General features: G+C 61.9%; 1 protein-coding gene across 1 annotated transcript; it reads right to left on the minus strand.

The window, feature by feature from the left end:
* Positions 1-14,418: 14,418 nt before the first annotated feature.
* Positions 14,419-23,165, minus strand: RTN4RL2 (reticulon 4 receptor like 2). Its single transcript, XM_005294947.3, has 3 exons — positions 22,074-23,165; positions 18,003-18,490; positions 14,419-16,960 (listed from the first exon to the last, which is right to left on the minus strand). Exons 1-3 carry the CDS (start codon positions 22,102-22,104, stop codon positions 16,169-16,171), a joined length of 1,311 nt encoding a protein of 436 aa, XP_005295004.2. The 5' UTR covers positions 22,105-23,165; the 3' UTR covers positions 14,419-16,168.
* Between the last annotated feature and the right edge of the window lie 1,789 nt (positions 23,166-24,954).

Here is a 24,954-nt window from a genome sequence, read left to right on the forward strand (position 1 = left end):
CCCTCCTCCTTCACCCCGCGAACTGCGTCCAGTTGAGTCAGACGCCTGGCCAGTGACCAGCGCGCCTCGACACTTACTGCGGTGACCGCAGCCGCCATCTCCAGGGTCAGCTGGCCCCCCGCGTGGGGCAGCCGGTGAGACAGAGCTCAGCCTGGTCCACGCCGTGCTGCTCTAGGAACCGTCCTTGGCTTCCTGGCTTCGGCTCGGTCCCAGGGGAGAGCGCCAGTGTCTTTGGGAGGCCAATACTCACCACAGGTTCCTGCTCCCGCGCTGATCTGGACGGCACCGGGCTTCGCTGACACGTTCAGCTGCCACTGCAGGGAGGCGTTCAGCTTCACTTGCCGGGGACAGCGTGTGCAGCAAAACACCTGGCCACCGCGGCTCTTTGGTGGTGGTGGTGGGGGGGGTCGTTGGGGTTGCCATTGTCTCTGTAGGCGCTGCCAGTGATTGGCGCTGGTGCCAGTCTGCCCTTAACAAGACCTTCAGATCACCCCATGCACTTACACGTGCCAAACGCCTCGGGTCTCCTGCGCTTTACACTCCGTGCATAGCCGCACGGAGCACCAAGGGAAACTGAGGCACGCATTGAGTCATACAAATATGACAAAAATTCCTATATTTGTCATAGGGGGCTCAGTAGGGGGCACTCTTCCCTCCCACTCCAGGCCGGCCCCAATGCCCTACTGGGGTGCTGGCCATGCCATTCTACAAAGAGCAGGGTATGGGCTTTGTAGGGCTTGATCTCGCCTCACAGCCCATGCAGCCCCCAATGCCCCAGGACAGCACTAGGGGGCGCTGTGCTGCAGGGAGTGGGTTGGGGGGACTAGATAGCAGGTGCTCTTCCCTCACAGCGCTGACCCCAATGTGGCATTAGGGGGCTCTGTGCCGTTTTAGGTTCTAGCTTTCAGATGAGCCTGAAAAATGAGCCCTGGCCTAGTGCAATAATGGAAGAGCCTGTTGCACTTTCCAAAAGCACAGGGGCATTTCCGCGCTGTCCCCCCCAAACTCCAGCCCTGTCTTCACCTTCTGCCTCCCCTCACTGCCCCCTGGCCCTGGAGTTTCATTTGGGCAGCCCTTTGGTCTGTTTTTTGGCCTAAATGCTTCTGCTGTGGTGTTAATAACAGCTGCTGCGCCTCCCCCCAGAGGTGGCTGCATTTGCGTGCCAAGGGCGTGCGGCCTCTGGAAAGTGCTGTGGGGGATCCTTCGGCCTGCAGTATCAGTGACACGGATGTTATTGCCCCATCCCCTTTGGGGTCTGGCCCTCTTGGTGGAGCTGAAGCCCAGCCCCACGTGATTGCCCAAAGTTGGGGTTGTGTTTAGGGGCTCTGTCCCCCGTTGCTGTCCCCTCAATATCTTGGCAGCTGCAGTGCGCTCCCAGCCATGATAGGCGCGGCATCCGGATCCCACTCTGCCGCACGGTGGGCTGCGTCTCTCAGGGCCAGGGACCCGCCGGCAAGCACGATGGGCCTGCCAGCCGAGGGCGAGGCTTGCCAGCAGGCAGGGTAAGGGAAGGAGCGGGGTGGGGGGAGTAAGGCTTCTGGCAGGGCAAGATAGGGGGCTCCCTCCTGAGCTGAGACTTCTGGGAGGGGGTGAGTAGAGGGGCTTATGGCTGGGGGGCAAGGGGAAGTGGAGGGTGAGGCTCCAACCACAGGGGTCTGTGTCAGGGTGCAGCCGCCAGCCTCTGTCTCCCCAAGCTCTGTGGGGAAATCCCAGCACCTGTGCCAGCCGTGGCGACTCTGGTGGGTCCAGCCACCCCCGCAGCTACACACACGCACTGGTGCCCTTGTGTATCCGTAGTGGCCAGCTGCAGCAGGGCCGGGGCTGGGGTCAGTCACCTATTCGCCTGTGCACACTGTGTGGGGTCCCTGGCCCCTTCCTTCCCCTACGCAGGCCCCAACTGCTGGATGCCAGATGCGGGGGGCCGGGGTCTCTCTTTCACATACTCTCACGCTCTCTCTCCTGCAATGCAAAGCCAGGCTGGACTGTGCCTGGTCAGAGCAGCCGAACCCTGCAGGAAGATCCAGGTTAACAGCAGGAGTTTTGCCTAGGGGGAGGGAGGGGAGAATTTCCTTCGTTTTTCTTCTTTTTTCCCCAAATCAAAGGAGAATTCAGTGAGGTAACACCAGCCGTGCCCTCGGCCCAGTGACCCGAACAGTCAGCCCTTAGTAGGGTTTCAGCATATTTCCCTGTGCTGAATACCAGACACCTGGAAACATTATTCGTCTTCAAGCGAGTTCAACAGTAATCGATCACAACTATGCAGTACAAACGTTCAAATTAACATCAAACTGACTGAGCCCGTTAAAAAGAAATACTGAATAGTTGAATTCTTTTTATTTCTCTTCTTATCTTTAAGCCTTTAAGATTCACATGGGGAGGGGTGACACACACCCCTACCCCCCCCCCCATGCACACACAGGGAGAGTTAACACACACACACATCCGAAGAAGTGGGCTGTAGTCCACGAAAGCTTATGCTCTAATAAATTTGTTAGTCTCTAAGGTGCCACAAGTCCTCCTGTTCTTCTTTTTGCGGATACAGACTAACACGGCTGCTACTCTGAAACACACACACACATTCCCATACACCTCTCTCACGCAGTGGAGGTGACCGACTGACCCAACGCTCCCTTCCTGGTGCTCTCCACCCTCCATGCTTGGCTGGAGCCCTGGGAGGACCTGCCTCTCTTGGTACGGGGCGCCACATCTTCCCGAGGCATCACATGGGACGGGGGGGGGGGGGGAGACACACGCAGGGTCTCATGCCCCAGCTAGGGTGACCAGATGTCCTGATTTTATAGGGACAGTCCTGATTTTGGGGTCTTTTTCTTATATAGGCTGCTATTACCCCCCACCCCCGTCCCGATTTTTCACACTTGCTGTCTGGTCACCCCCCAGCTCTTCAGATTTCTGCCAGGGTTCACACCAGAATGTGGCCAGCAGCCGCCTTTCGGCTCTGTGCAAGAGGGAAGGGATCAAAACCTCTTCCAGCCACAGGGTAGGGGCGGGGAGGGATGACCTGGCCTGTGTCTTTGTCTCTTCCCCCCCCCCCTCCCCCCCCCCGTGGCTGGAAGCAGCTTGTCCCTTCCTGCCCGCACACTGTCGAAAGGCAGCTAACACCTCCAGGCCGCTGCTGGCCACCAACATAACCCAGCCCCTTCCTGGCCCCTGGCTACAGCCCTAAGGATGCATTGTGCACCAGGGACCAGGGAGCCTGACTGCCGGGGCTTCAGCAAACCCAGCCAGAGGTGTGACTCAGCAGGTGTCTAGGGGATGGAGCAGCCTGCGCCCCCTGGGACAGGGTCCAGGAAAGTGGGGGGTGAAGGGGCAAAGCAGGGAGAGGACAGTGAGAGGGGAGCATATAAAGGGCCAGTGGGTGGGCAGCAGAGACGACACGTAACTGGCCACCGCCTAGCGCCTGCCCACACTCACCAGCCACTGCGGCTCGCAGTGTGCAGCTAGCGCCATCTGGCAACGGGACGGGGGCTGGAGCCCTGCTGGCTGAGAGCCGGCACGCAGCGGGGGCTGTGCTCACGGACCAGCAGGGGGGGGTGGCCGGCCCCGCATGCTACATATTCATCCCGCCACCAGCCTTGCACACCCACCCACATCAGCGGCCACTGGATCCCCCCTCCCCGCCACTGGTTTTCGGGCAGCTGGCGAGCAGAGATCTGACATTACAGATTGGGGGGAGACAGAAAATACAGGACAATTTGCCCATTTTAAAGAAAAAGTCGGGAGGGCCTAAATATGGGACTGACCCTTTAAAACAGAACATCTAGTCTCCCTAGGCCTGAGACCACCTCACCCTATGCCCATGGCAATCCCAGACCCCTCTCCTGCCCGGTACCGAATCCTCTCGCACGCACTAAATTAAAAAAAAAAAGGGGTGGGGGAGGAGTTTGCCCATTGCCAGAAGAGGATCAGGGTTAGGAGCAAGGATGTGATACATTGAAGAAGATTAAAGCATTGGGCTGGAGGCCAGGACTCCTGGGGTCTATTCCTGGCTCTGACCTTTTGGGTGACCCTGGGCAAGTCCCTTCCCCGCTCTGTTCCTCAGTTTCTCCATTTGTTGAAAGGGAGTAATGGGAGGGTCGTGTGGCTAATTTGTTAATGACAAAGAGCTTTGAGCTCTCGGGCTGGAACGGGCTAGAGAGGGGCAAAGGGAAATATGATTTATCGGCTAGGGCTGAGTCTAAAGGCCATCTACTGAGGCTGAGGGAACTGGGGTTATTTGGTCTGCAGAGGAGAAGAGTGAGGGGGGATTTGATAGCAGCCTTCAACTACCTGAAAGGGGGTTCCAAAGAGGATGGAGCTCGGCTGTTCTCAGTGGTGGCAGGTGACAGAACAAGGACCAATGGTCTCAAGTTGCAGTGGGGGAGGTTTAGGCTGGATATTAGGAAACACTATTTCACTAGGAGGGTGGTGAAGCACTGGAATGCATTACCTAGGGAGGTGGTGGAATCTCCTTCCTTAGAGGTTTTTAAGGTCAGGCTTGACAAAGCCCTGGCTGGGATGATTTAGTTGGGAATTGGTCCTGCTTTGTGCAGGGGGTTGGACTAGATGACCTCCTGAGGTCCCTTCCAACCCTGATATTCTATGATTCTATACGTTAATAGACGCAGCGTTTCTTTCTTTCTTTCTTTCTTTCTTTCTTTCTTTCTTTCTTTCTTTCTTTGAAGTTCTTGTCTCACGTCTTTTCTCTAATCCAGCACCATGCTGGTGGCTGCCATCTCAGTTCATGCCAATGGATGGCAGGGAGACGCAGCAGGTAGCCTTCCATCAGATGGGGTGGGTGCTCCTATTCGCTGGGCAGGAAGAGGGCACGGTCAGGCCCCACTAACACCTTGGCTGCTTCCCCAACCACAGGGGCAAGAAGGGAACGCTCTGCTCCCCTTTCTGGCACTGCTCTGAGGAAATAAGCCCAGGAGTGAGATAGCCTGCTTCACTGCTGGGTTTAATGCACTCACCTGCAAGGAGGGCGGGTTACACAAAGGGCCCAAGGCAAATACCCATGAAAGGAGCCTCCCTGTCCTGCCTGTGGGGTGGGCAAGTATTGATCTCCTCATGGACCAGATGGGGAAACTGAGACCCAGAAAGGAGAAGTGACTTACCCAAGGCCAGATAGCATGTCAGTGCCGGAACCAGGAATAGAACCCAGGAGTCCTGACTCCCAGTCCCACTTCTACTCCATCCATTAGACCCCCCTCCCCTCCCCGAGCTAATGATAGAATCCAGGAATCCTAGCTCCCAGCCCCTCCTCCCACTGTACCCACTAGACACCACTCCTCTTCACTGGTTGGGTTTCACTAGGCCTTGTGCTCCCACACTAGGGTTAGCTGCCCCCACAGTGACCCCTTGTGTTATACGTCCCTTCTCACCATTGTCTCGCATTGAGGTTATTTCATGTGCCGAGAGGCCAGGATCCTATCCCAGTTCTTCCCAGAGCAGTTGTACCCAGAGCCCATTGGGGATGGGGCACAGAGCCAGTTGCCCGTGGGGGCAGCGGGAGCAGGGAACAGGAGCAATGGGCCATGAGTGGCTGGCTGCCAGGGAGATCTCCACCCACAACATCAGCTGGGCAGGGGCAGGGGCTTGGCTGGTGCCCACTCAATCCATGGGTGAAGCTGTGGATGCCAGCGGGTGCATGTCATGCCCGTGGTGCTGCAGCACCATACCAGACCGACCATGCTGCCCATCCTGGGTGGGCCACCTTCCCACGGGCACAGGGGGCTGCCTGCCGCAGCCCTGGGGAGCGCAGACACCAGTTGGGGGAGGTGTGGGGGGGTCTCACCCGGCAGCCTCAGGCCCAGCCCAAGTGGTCGGAGCTGGGCTGCCCGCCTGGCAGTGGAAGCACCACGCTGCTTGTCGGGGACAGACCACCCCGGGGCGTGGCACCATGCCACACCTCCCCGATCTACAGCAGAGCCGTGGGGAGGCAGCCAGGCAATCGGGGTAGGCCCCCTTCCCACACCGCCCCCCTCCCCCCCCGGCCCAGCCAGAGCCCTTCACTTCCCTCTCCCTGCCCATGCTAATCCCTGCAGGAGGAAGTAATTCCCCTTGCCGGGAAGATTATTAGAAGAAGCCGGACTGCGCCCCTTCTAATCCCAGCACCCGAGGGGGGGCCAGGGGCCTAGTGGGGAGGGGCTGGGGGGTCAGTGTGGGGACCCCAGCCCCCCCCATCTGGGGCTGGCACAGCCACATACGTGGTGTGGTCTCTCGCCAAGCAGGGGCATGAGGAAACTGACCCTCCTGGGGAGGGGGCAATCGGGCTGGGGTCCCCAGGCCACAGAGCACCCCGCCTTGCCCCCGGATTGTCTTGGTTCCCTGGGAAGGCAGCCCCCAGTATTAACCCTTGAGGGCTCAGGCCCAGCAGAGCTGGATGTTGGCAGGCAGGGACCAGGAATGGCATCTTCCACTTGGCTGCTGTGTAGACGGGCACCGGCTGCGCTCAGGGCAGGGAGAGATGAGCAGCACTGGGCACTAATGCCTAGGGCACCAGGACGGGCCCCCGTGCCCCTGGGGGTCAGATCAGCCTTGGTGGTGGGTCTCCCTCACAGCAGCATGCCCCCCACACCCCGCTCTGTCTGCCTGCAACCCACACCCTGGTGCGGCAAGGGGACCCCATTCCCGTAGGGACTCCTGATTGCTCATTGCAGGGCTGGGAGACGAGGGCTGGCTGGGGGAGGAGGGGCTTGGACATGTGGGGAAGGGCCCAGATGTTGTTGGAGGGGGGAGGGCTGGACTCCTCCCCCGAAGTTGGCATGGGGGCAGGAGGCAGCGATGAGCAAATGAAGGCGCCGGGAGGGGCTAGAAATGGGAAAGGGGATTTTTGCAGCTAACAGATGGGTGGAACATGGCAAAGGGATCACGGAGGAGGACTGAAGCCAGGGAGCAGGGCTGAGCCCCCCCCAACACTTCTGCCCCCCCCAAGAATCCAGGGGGTGAGGCTGCCCCCTCTAAGCATCCTCACTGCCCAAGGCCATCAAGATAGGGGTCCCTGAGCAGGGAATCTGAGCCCTTTGGGCACTGCCCTGCCAGTGGGCACTGGGGGGCCCTGGTGCAGCTCTGCCAGGGGGAAAACCCTGCCCCACATACACATGGCTCCCCCCCTCCCCGCTCCCTCCACGGCTCTTTCTGCCCGTGCCCCCAAGCATACCCTGTCCTGGTTGGGAAGGGGGGGGCGCAGCTTCCCACCCCCCCGAGCTCTCTGTGTCATCGCACCTCCTTCCCAGCAAGGGAACCCCCCCCAGCAGCACAGCTGGAGTGGGGTCAGGCAAGGGTTAACACAGGCCAGGTGCTGCGAGTGGGAGGTTCTCGCTTAGTCAGGGCTGCAAACGCCTGGCAAGGTGTTGGGCTTGCACCACGGGAGGGGGGGCAGCGTGAGCTGGGGGAAGGGACCATAGAGGGGTGGGAGGGCAGGGGGAGGGGCACAAAAGGGGGGAGGGGAGACAATGGGGACCAGGGAGTATCACAGCAGGAGGGCAGGGGCCTGCATGTGCCAGGTGGGCACTTCAGGGGCTGCCAACCCCCTCCTACCCCACATGGGGCCATGGGCGGGAGAGGGGGGAGGAGAGTGCCCACCAGCGTGCCCTGGGTTCACCCCACCTGCCCAGCACACCCTGCACTACCCTGCCCATTTCATGGCTGGGATCCTGGGTGGGGGCACCCACCTCAGCGCGGCTCCCGGCATGGCCCTGCCTTAGCTCCAGCCATGCCCAGGTCCTGGGTGACAGGGCAGGGGAGGGAGGAGATTCAGCTGCCCCCCCCACCTCCATCACTTTAGGTGAGGGCCTCTGGAGTCAGGCCCAGGTGCTGTGGAGCCAAGCTGCAGCTGCAGCCCCAGCCCAGGATTCCTGGGTTTGCATCCGGCTCCGCTGGCAGTGAAAAAAAAAGAAGCAAGTTCCTTGCCTTCGGGAAATGCATCAAATTGTGACTCCGGTGTGAGCGATGCAGTGGTCCTGCCTGGGGCTGAACAGAGCCTGAGCCAATCACTGGGAGGGGTGTGAACAGCCCCGTGTGTAACTGACACGCTGCCCGAGTCTGCCGAGAGCCTGAGCCAATCACTGGGAGGGGTGTGAACAGCCCCGTGTGTAACTGACACGCTGCCCGAGTCTGCCGAGAGCCTGAGCCAATCACTGGGAGGGGTGTGAACAGCCCCGTGTGTAACTGACACGCTGCCCGAGTCTGCCGAGAGCCTGAGCCCATCGCTGGGAGAGGTGTGAACAGCCCCGTGTGTAACTGACACACTGCCTGAGTCTGCACAGAGCCTGAGCCCATTGCTGGGAGGGGTGTGAACAGCCCTGTGTGTAACTGACACACTGCCTGAGTCTGCACAGAGCCTGAGCTGATCGCTCCGAGAAGGGTAGCACTGTGGGGTGTAAACTCCAGTGTCCTAGGGACATCTCTCCTCCCCAATGTGCCTGCCCCCCGTTTCTCCAGCCTATGCCTCTCCTCCCGCCCTCCCCACACTGAGCAGGCAGGCGCACACTGGCAAGGGGTGTTCTGGGTGCATGGGGTGGGCACCAGAGGTCATGGGGGGGGGGTCAGGCATCCAATAGCATCAATAACGGAGGCTGGTCTTCTTCCCCTCAAAGGGATCGCCTCTTCTTTGACTGCTCCCCCCACCCCTGGAGGGAAGGGTTCTTCCTGGTATGCCCCGACCAGCATGGGAAGGGTTAACTCCCCCTCATCTCCTTTGGGGTGGGGGGGTGCGGGGCCCATCCATTGTGCTCCCCAGGGGGAGGAGGGCAGGCAGGTGTGTGCCCGGGACAGCGGAGGACAGGCCAGGCTTGGTGTGCAGATCTGGGCAGGATGATGAAGGGACTGTCCCTGGGGAAGAGAAAGAGCTGAGCCCGCAGGACCAGGGGTCACCCCGCAAGCGGGGGGGGGGGCAGGAGAGAGACGGGGGATGGAGAGAGAGGGAAAGGGGGGGATAGAGGGCCCTTGGCTATGTTCTGGACAGGCTGGGCCCTACTGCCCCCCCCCCGCCCGTTACTTGGGGCAAAATGGTTTCTCTGTGTCCCTGTGTAGGGAGGTTATGGGGAGGGGGGCAGAGACAAGATCGGGGGGTACAGAGGCAGTGGGGGGGCACAGAGATAGGATCGGGAGAGCCCAGAAGCTGGAGGAGGGGCAATGAATCATGAAGGCAGTTGGAGGTGGGCGGCGGGGGGGGGCTCAGTTGCTTAGTTGTGGGGGGAAGGGCCCAGCTGGAGTGTGTGTGGAGGGGTGTAAGGTGAGTGGAACCTCTAGGGTTTCGGAAGGTCTGACAGGGCCGTGGGGCATTAAACATTCATGCTGGTAACCTGACCCCCTGCATTGTCTGCACAGCCGCTGGCATGGGTCACCTTACAGACTTCAGCTCTGCCAGCTTGCCCATGGCACTGCGAGCTTCCCCACAGCAGTGCCAGCCTGCCTACAGTGCTGCCTGCGATCATCCCCCGCAGCAATGCCAGCCTGCCTATGGTGCTGTGAGCTTCCCCGCAGCAGTGCCAGCTGCCCACAGTGCTGTGAGCTTCTCCATAGCAGTGCCAGCCTGACCACAGTGCTGCGAGCTTCCCCGCAGCAGTGCCAGCTGCCCACAGTGCTGTGAGCTTCTCCATAGCAGTGCCAGCTGCCCACGGTGCTGTGATTATCCCCCGCAGCAGTGCCAGCTGCCCATGGTGCTGCGACCTTCCTCACAGCAGTGCCAGCCTGACCACAGTGCTGCGAGCTTCCCCGCAGCAGTGCCAGCCTGCCCATGGTGCTGTGAGCTTTCCCACAGCAGTGCCCATTGCGTGTCTCTCCATGTGTGGGCATGTGTATCAAATGTTTCTGGGCGTATCGTGAGTGCGTGTGCATCGGTGTGTGTGTGCATGTCACTGTGTGTGTGTGTCAGTGTGTATCATTGTGTGTGTGCATTGGTGCGTGCGGGAAGTGCCCTGCGTCCCAGGGACCTGGCGCTCGTGGGGCTCGCTGACTGGCTGGAAAGTGGGTCAGTGAGCTGCTGTGATGTCACAGGCGGTGCTGTGCTCTGGGCACAGGGGGCCTGGGAATCTGGGCCAGACACAGGGAGAGCGTGGCTGTAACCTGCCCTGCCAGTGCCCCCTGCCCAGAGACTGCCCCTCCCACACCCCAGCACTGGGACAATCCGGGCCTCGTCAATCGCTGGGAGAAGTATGGGGCCCATGACACACAGCGGAGGGCAGTGGTGGGCTAACCAAGGGGTTCTCCCCCAGAAGTGAGGAGGGGGAAGCAGGCCCAGTCCTGGGACACATGATCACAGAGAGGATCATTGGGAGCAGGGGGGTTGACTCTTATTGCAGTGCGTGAATTGGTCGTGGCGGGAGGTGGGATCGGTCTGCCCCTGGGGGCCTGTCTCTTTCCTACCCTTCAGCCTGTTACCCTGGGCATGGCACCCCCCGACATGGGCACCCCCTTTCTTCTCCTGCCCAGACTCTGATACCTGATCATCCCAAGGCCTGGCTCCCTGGACTCCTGGCTCCCTCCTAGATGCCAAGGCCAGACCGGACCATTGTGATCCTCTCGTCCGATCTCCTGTGTAAACATGGGCCAGAGACCTGCCCCCAGATCATTCCCAGGGCAGAGCTGAGAAAAGCAGCCCCTCTTGTTTGAAAAATTGCCAGGACTGGAGAACCCACCGCACAAGGTCCAATGGCTAATTACTGTCTCTGTTAAACACTACCGGGCTGAATTTGTCTCACTTCAGCTCCCAGCCATTGGATCGGGTTAGATCTTTCCCTGCTAGACTGAAGAGCCCATCAGTAAATATCTGTTCCCCACGTGAGTACAGTTAGGCTGTGATCAAGTCACCCCCATAACCTGCTCTTTGTTAAGCTAAATACCTGCTGTTCCTTTGCCTGTCTCCTCACACCCCTGTATGGGCATCAGGTGCCCCCAGCCCCATGTGCTTGCTCTCCAGCTCAGAAGCTGGGCGCATGGGACATTTTTCCTCACTCCCCCCCACAGCTGCCAGCACAGACCCACACTGCCGGGCTAAGAGGCTCCCATCTTCCCCCTTCTCTGAGTCATCCCTTGGCCCCGGCCCCTATAGAGCACCTTGGCTTGGTGCTATAGGGCAGGGGAGACCCACACCAGCATGCTGGGCAGGCACCATGCTGCATTCACAGGAGATGTTCTGGGGCGTGAGGGGCGTTGGCTGGGCTGGGCCTGCGCTGAGGCTCTTGTTCCCTCACAAGCCCCACTGGGGCGGGGGGATCTACCCCCCTGGTGTTACCACAGGGGGGTTGGTCCCATCAGGCAGCGAGACCGTAGCTTTGATCAGCACCCCTGGCCGGTCCCACCAGCTGCCGGGCTAAGGGGATCCCTACAGTGCCACTGTCTCCCTGAATCGTGTTCCATACTCTCTAATAGCCTTATGGCTTTAAGATATAAAACCATTGAAGATGTTTATCTTTTGCTTTCCTGCCACTTAATCCCCCTGATCCCCCCAGCGAACAGCTGTTCAGGCCGTTAAATTGGAACTTCACCAATGGGAGATCGCATGGCTGCCCAATGGGTTGTGGCAAGGAGGCCAAATTCCCTGATGACCCCCGGTAGAGGCTGCCCGGCTCTCTCCTGTCACAGGGAGTGGGAGAGAACATTACTATTTGCAACACCTAGAGGCAGCAACCAAAATCAGGCCCCTGGTCATGCCAGGGCACCGTGCAATGACAGGCACTCCGCAGACCACCCCCGAGATCAGGGCCCCCCCTTGTGCCAGGTGCTGCCCAGACCCCCACCAGGGTTGGGGTCCCTGTTGTGCTGGATGCTGCACAGACCTGAGCCAAGATCGGGGTCCTCTTTGTGCCAGGCGCTGCACAGACACACAATGAGAGACAGTCCCTGCCTCAAGGAGCTCACAGCCTGAATAGATAAGGAGTGGGAGGGGACACTGAGGCCCAGAAGGGAAAGTGACTTGCCTGAAGTCAGGCAGAAGAGCCAGGAATAGAACCCAGGAGTCCTGAGTGCTCTAGCCACTGGGCCATGTTGCCCATTGGGCTGATCCTGAAAGCTCACAGCTCGGTCACACCTTCCCATCTCCTGGCTCTGCGGTGACATTATTCCCGGGGCTTGGCCTGCCAGAGAACATAGCCACGGAGAGCTGCCTTGGGCCCTTGTCTTATGTGTCTCCCTGTCCCCGATACGTTTCCCAGGCGCTTCTGCACAGCCGGCGCCTGGCCCAGTCTCTGGAGAACAAGGTAGCAGACTGGGAGCCACCAGCTGGGCGGTTACTGGCTTGAGCCGGGCTCTGCGTGGCTGAGTGACAGGGAGTTCGATGTGCCGCGGGCACTGGCTATGAAGATCTGCTGGGGGCAGATCCCCACTTCTGCTCCCCGTGGAACGTGGCTGTGCTCCCTGCTGGCAGGCACTGGGCCTGGCCTTGACCCCAGCTGCAAGCTCCATCCTGTCAGTGGCGTGGCCAGGGTTGCAGCCGAGGAGGAGCAGCGGAGAAAAAAGGCGCCGGTCCTTCGGTGGCATTTCGGCGGCCCTGCACATGCGCCGAAATGCCGCCGAAAGACGGAGCGGCGCATGCGCAGGGCCACCCCGCTTCCCCATCCAGAGCGCTGTCCGGGGCACCGAGACCCCCGGCCACACTCTCAGGGCCGGAGTCCCGGCCGGAGCGCCGGGAGCCAGCCCGCGGCCCCGTTCCGCCGGCCGCCCGGAGCGCCAGGAGCCAGCCTGCGGCCCCGTTCCGCCGGCCGCCCGGCGCGCCAGGAGCCAGCCCGCGGCCCCGTTCCGCCGGCCGCCCGGAGCGCCGGGAGCCAGCCTGCGGCCCCGTTCCGCCAGCCGCCCGGAGCGCCGGGAGCCAGCCTGCGGCCCCGTTCCGCCAGCCGCCCGGAGTGCCAGGAGCCAGCCTGCGGCCCCGTTCCGCCGGCGCCACTTTTGGGGAATGTGGTCAGGGGAAGCGGCCGCTTCCTCTGAACCCCGCTAGCTACACTACTGCATCCTGTTTCACTGATTTAAAGGGTTTAAAGGGCCAGCCCCATCCTTCCCAGCTGCCTTGCCCATGCCCTCCCCCCTTTAAAGGGCCAGCCACATTGCCTTTCTGGTGCCTTCCTCCCCCACCTGATTTTAGGGGCCTGCCTCCCCCCCTTCAGCTGCACGTATGTTCACAGCTGTTGTGCAGGAGAGTGTGACACGGTGGGAGGGACAGGGCGAGGAGGAGTGAATTTGGGGCTGGCAGCGGCTGCCAAAGCAGGGACTGGGCAGACCTCGCTTACCACTCCACCACGCTGCACTGTGGTTGAGCTGCATCCTCCCAAGTCCCACCCCTCAAACCAAGCCCCACCCCCAGGAGAATGAGTCTCTCTCTATCCTTCCTCTGCTTCCTCACTCACTTTGATCATCAGCAGAGCCCTGTTTCATTGGGTTGGCACCACAAGCGTCATCAGTAGGCTCCAGAGTCAACAGAACCCATGTGATGAATCAGGGTGGCTAGTATCCATGCTGGAGCTGTTGTTTCAGGCTGCCTGAAGACTCAGGCATGCAGCACTCCCTCTGGTTAGACTCCGTTCCCATTAGCTTCCCACCCAGGGGCATTATTTCAGAAAACTTTCCTTTTGGGGGGAGGGGAATTGCATCCGCACACAGAGCCTCGCTGCACCTCAGTTTCCCTCTGTACGATGGGGAGGATAGCCCTGCTGCATGGTAACTGGTAACTACATTACAGATGGAGATGGGAGGGGGCCAGAGATGTACTGAGAGATACTGATGCACTGAGCTACCTCAGCTGCCCCTCAGCCAAGTGGGGTTTTTTTGGGAGGGGAAAGGAGGGGAGAAGCTAGCTCTGGGCTAGAGTCCCTCCCACGGTGGCTCACACCAGCCACCTGGTGAGGGGAGGCTGAGCCGGTCCCAGCCCTGTGCAGCTTTAATTCCTCTTGTAAACACAAAAGCTGTGTCCCTTCGCTTGCTGTACCAGGCCAGACCCGTCCCCCCTGGCTGGCTGGCTGGCTGGGGAGGGTTGCTCTGCGCTGGGCTCTGTTCTCCCTCCATGGCTGGCCAGGCCCCCTTGAGCCATGTGAGGGGCATGGGTGGGACGTGAGGCGCCCCCTGGCTGGGGGTGGGGGAAGGGAGCGCCCGGGTGCCCTGGGGGAAGGGTCTTTCACGCAGCCTTGCTCCCGGGCTTGTGCTGCTGTTCTGCAAGAGGGGTCCTGAATATTTCATAAGGAGAATGACATGACCTGGAAAGGCAAAGCCCCCTCCTCTGGCGCAGCGCCCCCTCCTCTGGCACAGCGCCAGGCCTGCCTACACCTCCACAGCCTAGGGCTCCAGAGAGACCCTGCCTTGACCCCGCCTCACCCACGCCAGCAACTGACCTTTAACCCCCATCCCCATGTGACCACCACCACCCCATGCTCACCCTGCCCCAACCCCAATAATGGGGAGACAGAAGTGCAGTGGGGCAAGAGAACATGAGTGAACATGGTGTCCACGTGTGCCAGGCCCCTGAAGGTGGATGCCTGGCAGGGGGCTTTGGGCAGCAACTCACAAGTTCATGTCATTTGCAGTGTGATCACCATCATTGGGTTCCAGAGTTAACAGCCTACTCAGCTGAAAGGGAAACCCCCAAGGCAATTGGCTCAGGCTGGCTGCAGACTCAGGCAGCATCACACATGTGTCACGACTCGGTGAGGTTCTCTCTCCAGTGCTGAGAGTGAGAGCCTGCAATGGGGATAGTCAGAAGGGGCAAGGAGGTGGGGGGCCACCAGGATCCCCCCCCAAATCATTGCCAGCTTCAGGAGACAGAAGCTGCTGTTTTGAAATGAGAACAGAGATTTGGGGGGCAAGCGACCAAAAACTCCCAGAGCTGCTCCCGTCCTCTGCCTGCTGAGTCTGTGCCCGCTCTGGAGGGGTGGGGAGAGAGGGGAATCTGTACCAGCTGGCATGAGGAGCTGGTAAGGAGGGCACCTACCCCATCAGTTCTCAGACCCACCAGTCTTGGGTTTGGCACCCTCCTGGCCCGAGATGGGATCCAGAGAGCGAGCCGGGAGCCAGCAATCTGAACACCCCTGTGCTGCCCGGGCAGGAGCGGCCACGCTCAGGAACTGGACTCCGAAGCAGCTGCTGCCCACGCGCCCGAGTGACTAAGTCCGACAAACGGGTCTAAAATAATAGAATTTTTTTAATAAATAATTTTCCAACCCCTTTTTTTTGCTTGTTAGAAGGGGGGCGGGGCGAGCAGCAGAAAAACATCCAGCATCAGACGTGTCGGCAAAGGGGAGGGGGGAGGTCAGAGCCGCAGAGCATGGTGGGTCCCCCCCAAACCCGACTCAGGGGAGGGAGGGGGAGAAGGAACGAGCTTGCAGCCCTGAGGGCCAGTCCAGGACCATGGAGCTGGGGGGAGAGGTGGGGGTGTCCTGTGGGAGAGGGAAAGAAGGGGCTGGGGGCAGTGGGTTGGAGAGGTGCACTGTGGGGGCGGGGACACTGCGCTCTCTGGGTTGGTGTGTGGGGGGAGGCAGTAGCTTGGACTGGGGATTATAGGGGTGCAGGCAATGGGCTGGGGGGACAGTTGTGGGCATGTGGGAGTAGGGGGTGGTGTAGCTTGGAGGGGACAGTGGGGCGCTTAGAAGGACACTGATCCCCTCTCTCTCCAGCAGGAGGGGGGCTCTAACTCCTAAGGGCCATGCTGTGGGCCCCTGGGGTGAGGAGGCATTGAACAGCTGGTCCTCCTGCACAGCTGGTCACGTAGGAAGTGGGGGGGGCTCTACCCTGGGTGGAGAGATGGTGCGGGGGGGGGGGGGGAGTGAGCAACATCAACAGGGTTCGGGGCTAGCATGTAAAGGCCCATTGGGGGTGGGGGATCAGATGGGGGTGTTGGTGGGTGGGGTTCCCTGGAGGTGTGGGGGCCCAATGGGGAGGGAAGTTGGGGTGCCAGCAGAGGGTTCCTTGAGGGTCCTGTTTGCACTGGTGGGCTCCCATCCAAAAGCAGACAGGCAGCAGGAACCCGCTGGGCATTGGGAAAGCCCTCGTTACCCAAACTCCACGTTTCCACGAGCCAGCTGCCTACAAGGGCAGGGGTGTGTGTGGGGAGAAACAAGGCAGGCTCAGTCCCAGCAGGGGGGCTCAGGGCTGCCCCCCCTCAGTCTCAGTGCCACGGGGAGTTATTGAGGGCCTGTCCTCCCCTCCTCCCATCGTCGCTGTCCTTGCTCAGTCTGGTGGGGCCGGGTCAGAGCCGGGGGGGCCCCAGCAGCAGCAGCAGGAGTGGGGGGAGGGCTGCAGGCAGGATACCTGGCCGACAGGCCCCAGAGTCCAGCGGGGAGCAGCCGGGCCCGGCGCAGCCCTCCTTGAGCCGGCCCTCCTCACTACCATAGCCGGCCCAGTAGTCCACCTCCGTCGGGGAGTCGTACTTGGGGCTGCGGATGTCGCTGGCCGGCAGGTCCCGGTAGAAGGAGGAGGGGTCGGCAGGGGGTGCCCCGCCTTCCCCCAGCCCGTACAGGTGGTTGGAGGAGCTGTTGCTGCGGGGCCGGCCCGCCTCTGCCTCCCCACCCCACTTGGGCTTGGTGCCCCCCGCAGGCCGGGCCGGGGCGTGATTGGCCGGGGGGCAGTCTCTGAAGTCAGCCTGGCTCAGGTGGCGCAGGTCCCGACCCTGGCGCTCCGGCGGGGTGGTGCAGGCCACGGCCGAGCTGGAGACGCGGGCGCGCTCGAACCAGGCCCACAAGGAGCGGGCGCGGCAGTCGCAGGCCCAGGGGTTGTTGTTGAGGCGCAGGAACTCCAGCGAGGGCAGCTCAGCCAGCGTCTCGCCCGGCAGCGTGGCCAGGCTGTTGTTGAACAGGTAGAGGATGGTGAGCTTGGCTAGGTCCCGGAAGGCCCAGCGGTGTACCGAGTGCAGCCGGTTGACGTGCAGCAGCAGCCGGTCCAGCCCCCACAGCCCCCGGAACACGTGCTCCGACAGCACACGGATCTTGTTCCCGTGCAGGAAGAGGTGGCTCAGGTTGGCCAGGTCCACAAACAGGTCATCCTGAGAGATCAAGGTGGGAGGGATGGAGAGCGGGGAGAAAGGAGGGCGGATGGAGAGCCGAGTAGAAAAAAGAAAGAAAGGAGGGGAGAGAGGAGGAGAGAAGGGGTAGAGATGGATAGATGGAGTGGGGGTAGAAGGAAGGAGGGGAGGGATGGAAGGAAGGACAGATGGACAGAGGGGGTAGAAAGAAGGAGGGGAGGGATGGAAGGAAGGAGAGATGGACAGAGGGGGTAGAAGGAAGGAGGGGAGGGATGGAAGAAAGGAGAGATGGACAGAGGGGGTAGAAAGAAGGAGAGAGGAGGGGTAGAGATGGATGGAGGAATAGATGGGGTAGAAGGAAGGTGGATGGTGGAGTAGAGGAGGAGGAATGGAAGGAAGGAGCCAGGGACGATGGAGGGAGGTGGAAGGAAAGCAAGAGGAGAGGAAGAGAGGACACAGAGGGATGGGGAGAGAGAGAGAGGGGTTGGAGGAAGGGAGGAGGGGCGAGATGACAGCGAGAGGGAGGGATGGTAGTTAAGTCAGATGACATGGCACAAGCTTTGCCCCCTAACCACCCAGCTCCCGGCCCTGTGAGCTCTGCAGGGCAGGGCATGCTATGCTGGAGGCAGTGCTGTCTGGCAGGGACTCCCTCTCCTCGCCTCCCCCCACTCAGGCAGGCTGCAGGGCCGGGCTGCTTCTTTCTGTGGAGGAGCCGCAGCGCCCGGGGCCGGATGGACTGTGGTTTGAGAGTAGCTGGCTGGCAAGGCACCAAAGAGCCCCTCTGCTCCCCCCGGCCTGCCTGCAGGAGAGTGGGGGAGGGGAGCTGCATCCGTCGGGCAGCTGGACTCCCAGCGAGAGGACAGGTGGGGAGCTCAGCCTAAGCCCAGAGAATACAGTCCCCAGGACTGGAGCTGGTGCCCCCTAGGGGGAAAGGCCCCATATCCCCTTCCCCACCCCCGGAGCCAGCCAGTGTCCCAGGCCGAGCTGGGTTCCCGGCTGCAGTGGCTGGCGCACGGGCGTCCGCATGTCCAGCCCTGGGGCCGGGCTCCCTGCCCCCACCCACCTGGAGGTAGAGCAGGTTGTTCTCCTGCAGGTACAGGTACTGCAGGCTGAAGAGGCTGCGGAAGAGGGTGGTGGGCAGGTTACTGAGCTGGCAGCGGTAGAGGTGCAGGGACTGCAGACGCTCCAGCCCCCGGAAGGTGTCGGGGTCCAGGCTGCGCAGGTTGCGGTTGTCCCCCAGGTCCAGCTCCTCCAGGGCGGGCAGGTGGCGGAAAGTGCCGGGCTGGATGGAGGAGATGTTGTTGGAGTAAAGCCAGAGGGTGACGGTGCTGGGCCCGAAGGTGCCCGCCCGCAGTGCCCCAATCAGGTTGTTCTGCAGGAAGAGGCGCTGGGCGTTGGGGGGCAGCACCAGGGGCACCGACGAGAAGTTGTTGGCTTGGCAGCTGACCGTGGGTGGGGAGAAGTAGCAGGTGCACAGCATGGGGCAGGTGGGTGCCCCCGGGGGCAAGGTCACCAGCAGCACCAGGAGGCAGAAGAGGGGAGTGACGGAGCCTGCAAAACAGAGAGGCAGGAGGTGAGAGGGGTTGTTGTACCAGCGCCATCCAGTGCACCAGAGCCCCCCCCTCCACCCAGCCAGGGCCACCCCGCACCTGGCAGGGGGCCACACCCCTGCCCCCCACGTGCTCTCCTACCCAAGCAAGCATGTGTGTGATCCCGTAAGTGTGTGTGTGGGGGGAGGAGGGGGTGTCCTTTGGGCACTTTCCCATATAGAGTTCCCGTTCCCAGGGGGAACGGGTGGGTATTCCCAGGCCTGGGGCCATGGGTGCTCGACCCCAGGCAGCAAACACGCCCGTGTGTTCTCGTGTGAACACTTCTGTGCGCGTGTCCCATGTGCAAATGCATGTGCCCAGAGCGTGTGTAGGTGGGCAGCTGACGCCAGAGCAAGTGACAAGCTGCTGCCATTCCTGTTCACACCACCTCCGCCGCCACCTCCTCCTCTCCCCTTCCCCACTCAGGACCCACACGTGCTCCTCTCCCCACAAGGCAGCTCCAGCCACACACCCACTGGGCTTGAGAGAGAGAGAGAGAGTGTGTGTGTGTGTTAGCTCACTCGGGGGAGATCCCCACGCTCACACGGGCAGGACCTCCCCCACGCAGACCCCCCAGGCTCAGTCAGGTACAGGACAGTCCTAGAGCTCCCCAAGGACAACCCCAATCACCTCACGCTCTGGGTGTCCCTAGTCTCTGACTGCCAGAAGCTGGGGATGGATCACGCGATAATTGCCCTGTTCTGTTCATTCCCTCTGAAGCACCTGGCATTGGCCCATGTCAGCAGACAGGATACTGGGCTAGATGGCCCATTGGTCTGACCCAGTGTGGTAGTGCCTATGAGCATTCCTTGCCCACTCCACTCCCTGTCTCTCACTGAGGGGTGTTGAGAAAGTTCCCCCAGGCCCTGTATAGGGCACTTCCTGTCTCTCTCTGGGAATTTGAGGAGCTGAATTCTGATCCCTTAATCCTGCTCAGAGGATTAAGCAGTGTCCCCTTAGCACTGGTCCAGCAGTGCCTCCTTAGCACTCCTCTGGGGCTGGGCAGGAGTCCAGCAATGCCCAGTGCCTGGGGGGCTGTTCTGGGCCCCCGCCCCCAGCCAGGCAGCTGTAACCCAAGGAGCTTCATCCATAATTCAGGCCTGTGGCTCTCTCTAAGTGCAGGTCGAGGGAGGGAGGAGGGGGAGGAGGGCTGGAAGATTCTCAGCCTACCCCCCCCTACTCCTGTATGGCCATCAGCATGGTTTGTGCCCCTGGGCTCCTCTCCCTCAAGGCCTGCCCTATTCTCTTTCCCTGCCCCAACCCCCTACCCTTCCCCCCTCAGATCCCCCTCTCCCAAGCCCTCATACCTGCCCTAGTTGGGCTGTCCCCTCCATTCACTCCCTGCTACCAGCCAGTGGGCAGGGGTCCCTCATTGGAGTCCGACTCCACTCCTCAAAGGGAGGCCAGGATAGCACCCCTCACCCAGTCTGCATTTCACCAGCCTTCCTGCCCCATCAGCGCCTGGCCCGGGGGTGGGGTGGGGGGTTGGCACAGCTGCCACCTCTCCCCTTCTGCTTACCCGGTGGGCCCCATGCCAGCACCCCAGATGCCTGCCCAGGCATATACCGCAGGCCCTTCCCAAGGACTTTCCAGATCTCCAGGCCTCCAGCGACTTTCTCGGCTCTTTGCAGTGATGGGAGCTACCTACAGTGTGGCTGTCCAATCCCCCTCTTTCCCCTGCTGGGGCAGCATCTGTGACCCACCAGCTCATGCCCAGTTGAGCATCTGACCAGCCAACCGGGGAACCACCGACTCAGGAAGCGGAACTGGGGAGCGGGGTCCCCAGGATGTGGCACTTGGCCATGGTAAGAGGGGAGCAGGGAGGTGGGTATAGAATCTGCTGGGCATGGGGGGGGGGCAACACCAGGGCAGTGAGCCCTGGGGTGAAGGGGATCAGAAAAAGGGGAGGGGAAACGGAGGGGCAGAAATGGCAGATCTAAGGCCGGGGGGAGCAGTCCAGCCTCCCACAGAGGAAGAGGATGGGGGGGGGGGATGGAGGGTGGGAGCAGTGCAGAGATGGCTGCTGATGGGAACGAAGGTGAGGGGTGGTCCCCATTGGATCAGATGCTCAGATGTGGAGGGGGGAGCCCTAAGAGGAGGCGGCTGGCTGGCAAAGAAGGTTCCACAGCCGAGGGCCCCCCCGAAGAGGAGCATGGTGGGGAGGATGAAGGCTCTAGGGAGCAGAAGGGGAGGGGGCAATACCCCAGGAACATCCGCCCCGCCCCCCAGCAGGGCGAAGGCTGGCAGGGAGGCTGTGGGGTGGTGACGCAGCGAGTGATGTAGGCGAGGGGGCTCCGGGCTGCCGGGAGCTGCTCTGTGCTTGTCCATAATTTAAGACCCCCAAAATAAGCTGCCGGCTGCGCTGGGAGCTCTTCCGTAAAGCAACAGCTATAAATGGCATCAGTCACCTGGGGCACCAGGACCAAGCCAGCAGGGGGCAGCGCTGCCAAGCCTACCCCCACCCGCCAGTGCCAGGGGAGCGGCAACCCCAGACCCATCCCTTGTGTGCTCAGCGCCTCTGATCCTCCCTTCGCCCCCTTGTATCCCCCCTGCCAATCCCTCCCCATCTGCCCCCTCCCTCGACCCATCTGTTTCACTCCCCCTCTCATCAGCTGAGTCAGCGCTGGAGTCACCAGCCCCTGGGCACCAAATACCCCAGAGAAGAACATGCCCCCCATCCGCCCCAGCCCTGTCCCGCAGGGGGCGCAGCTGGAACTCCCCCCACCAGATCCGTGCATTTGGGGGTCAAGGAGAACACCCCCCAGCCAGCCCATCTCCACAGCTGAATCAGAGCCAGTGCCCCCTAGAGGGGAAGGCCCCATGTCCCATTCCCTGGCCTGCACCCCCCAGGGAACTAAGCAGCTGGGTGTGTGGCGAGGAGGGTGGCACCGCCCCTGGTGCTCAGCTCCCCCCTTCCCTGTCCTTGTGCTCGCAGGGTGGGGAGACAGAGTGTGGCCTGACCTGCTCTGGCTTCCCCCTCCCCATCACATTGCCCTGCACCTCCCCCCGCCCCACCAGGGCAAGAACAATCCCCACCCACCCCAGGGCTTGTCTTGCTCACTCACCAATGCTGTGTCTCCTACTGCCCCCTGGCACCCTCTCGGCCACAGCCGCCCCACACCCTCCCATCCTCTCCCCCGCTCTCCTCTTCCATGCCTGTCCAGGGTGCTTGTGTCCCCCCGACCCCACCCCAGGAAGCTGTGCTGTCAGTGCCTGGGCACTGTTACCTCCATCCCTGTCACGTGCCCCCCCAAGGGTGCGGTGTCCCCCACTCAGCAATGTCTCACCTGTACCCCCACAGCACTATCCCTCTCCCCCTGCCAGCACTTGCCTGTCCGTGTCCCCCTCACCCAGGACACTGTGTCCTCCCACCCCGACACCACCTTATCTGTGCCCCCCCCAGCATTGCCCTCCACCTGGTACCACCCCTCAGCACCTTCCCATCCCCCCCCATGCTGCCAAGCCAGCAGCAGCTCCCAAGCTGACCCATCGGGTCCCACCTGCCCCGGGGTGAAGTCTAGGTGCCCTCTGGTAATGGCGCTTACCGTGCAGAAGGCGGACCGGCCGGGGCAGCATGTTGCCAAGGTGAGAGGAGAAGGGCAGATGGATGGAGCAGGGCAGGGGCAGATCCAAGCCTCAGTGACGCCCGGCCAGCAGCACGCAGGTGCCCAGCGCCGATCCAGCTGGACTGGGGGTCGCCAAAGGCCAGCCTGCAGGGGTTCAACACCAATGCCCGGGGGGGGGACAGTCCAGTGCCGAGTCCGCAGGGCTCACTGGTGCCCGGGCGTTGGGTTCTCAGGACACAGTGCTCGCCGCTCGGTTCTGTGCCAGTGCCCAGTCTGGTGCTGGCACCTAGGTAGGGGGCACTCCACACACAGCGCTCTCCGATGCCGGTGCCTGGTGCGCTCAGTCCGGTGCCTGGTGCGCTCAGTCCGGTGCCTGGTGCCTGGGCAGGGGCGCTGAGCGCACAGCCCTCTCCGATGCCGGTGCCCGGTGCGCTCAGCCCGCTGGCACCCGGCGCCCTCGGAGGGCACCGTCCCGCCTTAGCCCCCGCTGCGCCGGCGACAGCGAGCGCACGGCGGCCTCATGCCGGTGGGGGCGCGGACGGGGCGGGGCGGGGGCGCTGCGCTCCGGGCTCGCTGCGCTCCTGGCCGCTCGCGGGGAGAATGAGCCCTGCGCGCCACGGAGCCTTATCCCGGCCCGGCGGCTCCTCCCCTTGCCGCGGGGCCGCCGCTTAACCCTTGAAGGGCCGGGCTCCGCCCCGCCCCGCCCCGCCCCACCGGGGGCAGCCCAAGGGCTCTGGGCTCCAGATGCCAACAAAGGGCGCGGAGCGGGGCAGCCAGTGCCCCTTGCAACAGGCGAGATCGGGGCGCAGGACACCTACCCCAGCCCCTCCCCATCCTTGGGGGGGGGGGGCATCACCGTGGGGCAGATGGGAGCCGGCGCTCCCACAGGGAAAAGGCCCCACGTCCCATTCCCCACCCCCCTGAGCCAGCCAGTCCCCTGCTCTGGGTGGGATCAGGGCCAGCGCCCCACAGAGGGGAAAGGCCCCGTGCCCCCTTCCCTGCCCTCCTGAGCCAGCCATCCTGGGGGCTGGGCTGGCTCGGGCTGGCTCGCCGTCTAGCAGGGCAAGGGAGCTGGGGGCTGAAGGCGGGGCTTAAGGTGGGAAGTGGGAGGAGCCAAGAGAGGGATTCCCCCCGCCCCCGTCCAACCCCTCCCTTGCTCTGGGTCTCTGACGGGCACATCTGGGAGCAGAGCTGGGTGGGAGGGGGAGGAGAAGCCGCTGCCAGAGAACTGGGAATGGGCACCAGCTGGTGCTGGCGTTGCCAGGGACTCATCTGCCAACAGGCAACACGCTCCCAGGAAACCAACCAGCAACTCTGGCCCTGTGCCCACCCTGCCCCCCCTTCTCCACTCATCGTGCCATGTCGGGGCAGTTCTGGAGCCATATGCCCAGCGGAAAGTAGAGGGATCCATGCCCAGGGGCACCTACCAGGATTCACACTCCCAGGCCCCCAGTGGGGTCCATGCCCTGTGGCACCAGCACCAGGATTCACAGTCCCAGCCCCCCCTCCAGCCCAGCAGTCTATGCCCCGAGGGGTTGATGGCCCATGAGCTGTGCCCTGTGGCTGGCAGGGCTGTGTGCCTCACCACCCATGGCTATGTTGCCCAGGGCTGGGCAGGGGGGGCGGGGGCTGGTTTGGTGGGCTATGCCAGGCTGCTGCGGCACAAGCTGGCGCAGGATTTGTTTGCTGCACTGCCTCCGGCGCATCTCCCGGGGAGCGAAATATCACAAGATGGAGAGACAGACGCTGCGGGTGCGGGTGGGCGGTGGGCGCTGACTCAGGGGGCTGTCATCCGCTGCTGGCCATGTGCTCCGTGCCCGAGGGGGACCCACAATGCACCAGGGGCCCAAGCAGGGATGGGCCATGCAGAGGCTGGGTGCTTCCCAATGCCCTCCATGCCCCCTTTTCCAGCATACCCAATGTTCCACTAGGCCCCCATCCCTAGAGCTACCCACACCCAACTCCCCACTGTGCCACCCCCTCCAGCATACCCAACCCCCACTGTGCCCCCCCACCCCACATAGCTACCCACCTTCTCCACACACCCCCATTCCATGTCTGGCCCCCAGTGGGTTATTTGTCTGTGAGAGATAAAATCCCCTTGCTTCCAAGCATCCTCTGGGAGCCTGGTGTGGGGCAGAGATGTCCTCACCCCCACACGCAGAGCCTCATGCTGTCTTCCTCCTGCCCCCTAGAGGGGAGCAGGCTGTGGAGCTGGGCACCCCAGAGGCAAGGTGGGGAGTGTGTCGTGGTGGGGACCCGCAGTCTCTGGCACTGTAGCCACGCCCCTGGCACCAGGGCAGGTATGGCCTGGTCTCTGCATGGATGGGAAAGGCCCAAGTGCAATATCCTGGGGATAGCTCAGTGGTTTGAGCATTGGCCTATTAAACCCAGGGTTGTGAGTTCAATCCTCCAGGGGGCTATTTAGGGAACCAGGATAAAAATCTGTCTGGGGATTGGTCCTGCTTTGAGCAGGGGGTGGGACTAGATAACCTCCTGAGGTCCCTTCCAACCCTGATATTCTATGATCATGGGGTGAGGGATAATGCCCCTTAGAGGATCCATGGCACTGACCTCTGACCCCTGTGTCAACATGAGGTGAGCTGTCTACCAGTACCTGAGCTGGACACAGACAGACATGTATGGGATAGATCAATATAGATAGAGGGGGTATAAGGGGGGGAGGTGAATGCTACAGTTAGAAGTTCATATAGAAAGACAGGTGTGTATGGGGTAGGTAGATTTAGTGTCGTGTTTGGGATGGATAGATGTGCACGTGACTGATAGTTGGATAGGAAGATCGATGGATGGATAGCTATGGAGATAGATGGATCGGTGGACTGATACTGCACATGATGCT

This window comes from Chrysemys picta, chromosome 4, assembly GCF_011386835.1.
Source record: "Chrysemys picta bellii isolate R12L10 chromosome 4, ASM1138683v2, whole genome shotgun sequence".
In the NCBI taxonomy this organism is placed as follows: domain Eukaryota; kingdom Metazoa; phylum Chordata; order Testudines; family Emydidae; genus Chrysemys; species Chrysemys picta.